This window comes from Nomia melanderi, chromosome 1 (genome assembly GCF_051020985.1).
Source record: "Nomia melanderi isolate GNS246 chromosome 1, iyNomMela1, whole genome shotgun sequence".
In the NCBI taxonomy this organism is placed as follows: domain Eukaryota; kingdom Metazoa; phylum Arthropoda; class Insecta; order Hymenoptera; family Halictidae; genus Nomia; species Nomia melanderi.
In genome coordinates, this window is record NC_134999.1 from 27,444,012 (window position 1) to 27,446,731 (window position 2,720).

At 39.6% G+C, this 2,720-nt stretch overlaps 1 protein-coding gene across 1 annotated transcript; it reads right to left on the minus strand.

Moving 5' to 3' along the window:
• Positions 1-4: 4 nt before the first annotated feature.
• LOC116428563 (uncharacterized) lies at positions 5-1,018 on the minus strand. Its single transcript, XM_031980341.1, has one exon. The coding sequence runs from the start codon at positions 1,016-1,018 to the stop codon at positions 5-7; it is 1,014 nt and encodes a 337-aa protein (XP_031836201.1).
• Between the last annotated feature and the right edge of the window lie 1,702 nt (positions 1,019-2,720).

Here is a 2,720-nt window from a genome sequence, read left to right on the forward strand (position 1 = left end):
CAAATTACCGACAACCACATTCAGCAACAACCATGTCCTCATAACCATACTGATAAGTCAACGTCCCACTAGCATCAAGATACAACAAACTGGTCGGCGCTAGCCTAGTCGGCACGCAGCAAGCTCTTCCTACAGGTTTATTAACACCCTCGGCACCTTGAAGAGCCCCATGCACCAAAGTCTGCACAATAGCATGTTTCGTGGGGCTCAAATGGTCCCCAAAAGGGTAAAAACATTTGCCAGCACACTGATACGCTTCATATCCAGGTGGAGCGACGACCCACTCGTCGTAAGCAATTAACGCGAAATCAACATACAAAGGTCGTCTTCTGCAAGAATTCTTGCGTCTTCTACGAGGACTATCATCGTCTCCCTGTTCCTCTTCTTGAACGGATCTGCGTGGCCTCTTTTTCTTCATTTTGCTGTAGCTCAGTAGCAAAATCGGCCCATCCCCATAAGGCTGGTAGCTAACTCTACCATAGACGCGGAGTCTAACCATGCTGCCATCCCTAGTGTTCACGCCAGAAGTGACGTTAAACGCTCTCCAACTATCCTCTCGCCTCGATTTGCAACTTTCTAGTGTGTTCACATGATCCAGACGTACTCTGAGAATAGTCCCAGCTACGCCGAGCAATTCAGCTACCTGTAGAGTCTCTTCAGCGTCAACTGGCGGTACTGAGAACATTAGAATCCTAGCTCCATCACGAGTTGGTCCTGTCACGTGGACAGGTTGCAATGCTCTGACTATGTCCACGTCGGATCTACGATGGTATAGTTCCAGCATGTACTTGGACACTGTGCCCCGATACCTCTTGTTTATCCTGTCGCTGAGTTTCTTATTAGTTTTGTTGTAGAAGCGATGCAGTGCTGAGGGAGAGGACGCTGGGATTGATAAGTCGAATTGTATCGATGCTTTAGCGTGCACTGTGGACTGCCAGGAGAGCGAGCTGGTTCGCCATAGACCGTAGATGCTGAAGATTCCGGTGAAAAGTAGCAGTAGGTATTGAGAGGAACTCATGATGAAATACACTTTGAGATTGGTAGAGGTAGAGTTTGGTTTAGAGAAATGAAAAATCGAATGATATCGATCTGATGCCGGTTGGACTCTGCATCGGACTGCAAATGAATCCTTGGCTGAGTGGCCCCGGGTTGAAGGACTGCGTTTAAATAGCCGCCAATCGAGAGCAACGGTTCAATGCTGCCCCTGGAATGTCCTTATCGTCTACAAGCTACCACTCGACTTCTAGTTACCCCATGGTCTTTTTCTGTTGATGTTTTTTTGGATATTTGTCGTATTTGTATAAAAGAAAGCACAGTGGTTAAGGAATGGAAAACGCAATTTATTATTTTATTCAGTGCAAACAATTAATAATTTCTATTTAGTTGATTAAAAAGGAAGAAATGTATAAAACTGATAAGTTACTAACTTTAATAACTGTACTGTCAAGAAAAAAAGATTATTGCATTCTTTTGGTATAACATGATTGTAACTTTTAAATTACTGGATATATTATTTAGGAACGTAACTTATTTTATATTAACGTATTTATAAATGGCAAAAGTTTGAAATCTTAGAACATTTTTTTATTTAAGTGATTTATTTTATAAACTACTATTAGTTTATTTTAAGGAGGATGTAAAAATATTTTGGAGCGCAAGATAAAGAAAGAGAGGTTGTGAACTATTTCATCTTTAAAATTGATTCACAAAAATTAAGATATGTTGCCCAAGAATGTCAAAGTGTCAATGAGTTCATTAGTACGTTTCAGAGTGAGGTATCTCATATAGCTTTCCACTCTCGTTATACGGATTATCGATCGCCAACACTCAAAATTGTATTTGAATAAAACTGCATATTTTATTTATAATTGTATCAAAGACATACGTAAGAAAAGACATAATTAATAACAGATAAAGGAATTCCTCTTTCACAGTAAATCTATCCCTACTCTTAACATTAATGACAGAGAAATAGACTGCAACTAAAATAAACAGTAACCATATTTCTTAAACTAAGTCTAAAATCTTGACCACGACTTTTGTCATTATAAAACATGATTCTGATTTTGATTAATTACAACAGATTCCACTAACTAAAAACTACTAATAGGAAAGATAAAATATTTCAAAATCTCTTTACAAAACCAACAATTCCACAAATATATTTCAAATTTCAAGTACTGTAAGTTTCTAACTATCCACAATCCAGATAGTTCTATAAATTGTCAACAGAAAAAATAAAACATTTCAAACTCTTTCCATAAAGCCAATCATTTCATAAATATTTGAAATCTTGAATACTACAAATTTCCAACTATCCACAATCCAGTTAATTTGAGAAACTATCAATACCAAAAATCAAATATTAAACTCTCTTCAGAAAACCAGCAATTTCACAAGAAGATTAAAATTTCTGATTCTATAAATTCCCAACTATCCGCAATCTAGGAGCGATCTACCCTAGGTCCGTTTGATCGATGAATCCAAGCTAGCGATACGATCTATCGGGGTGAAGTGAGGCTGTACAAAGGCTACGAGAGAGCGCACTTTCACTGTTTCGCACGTTTTCGATCACGCCTGCGTGTCTGCGGCCGAGGGAAAGCACGGGGTTGCTGGTAAGGGTCGTTGCAGTGGGCGACATCGATTCGGAAGCTTACGTCACGGCCGCTGCACGAGACGCCAGTAAAAAGCCGCAGCGCGTGCTACCGGTAACGTCGTCG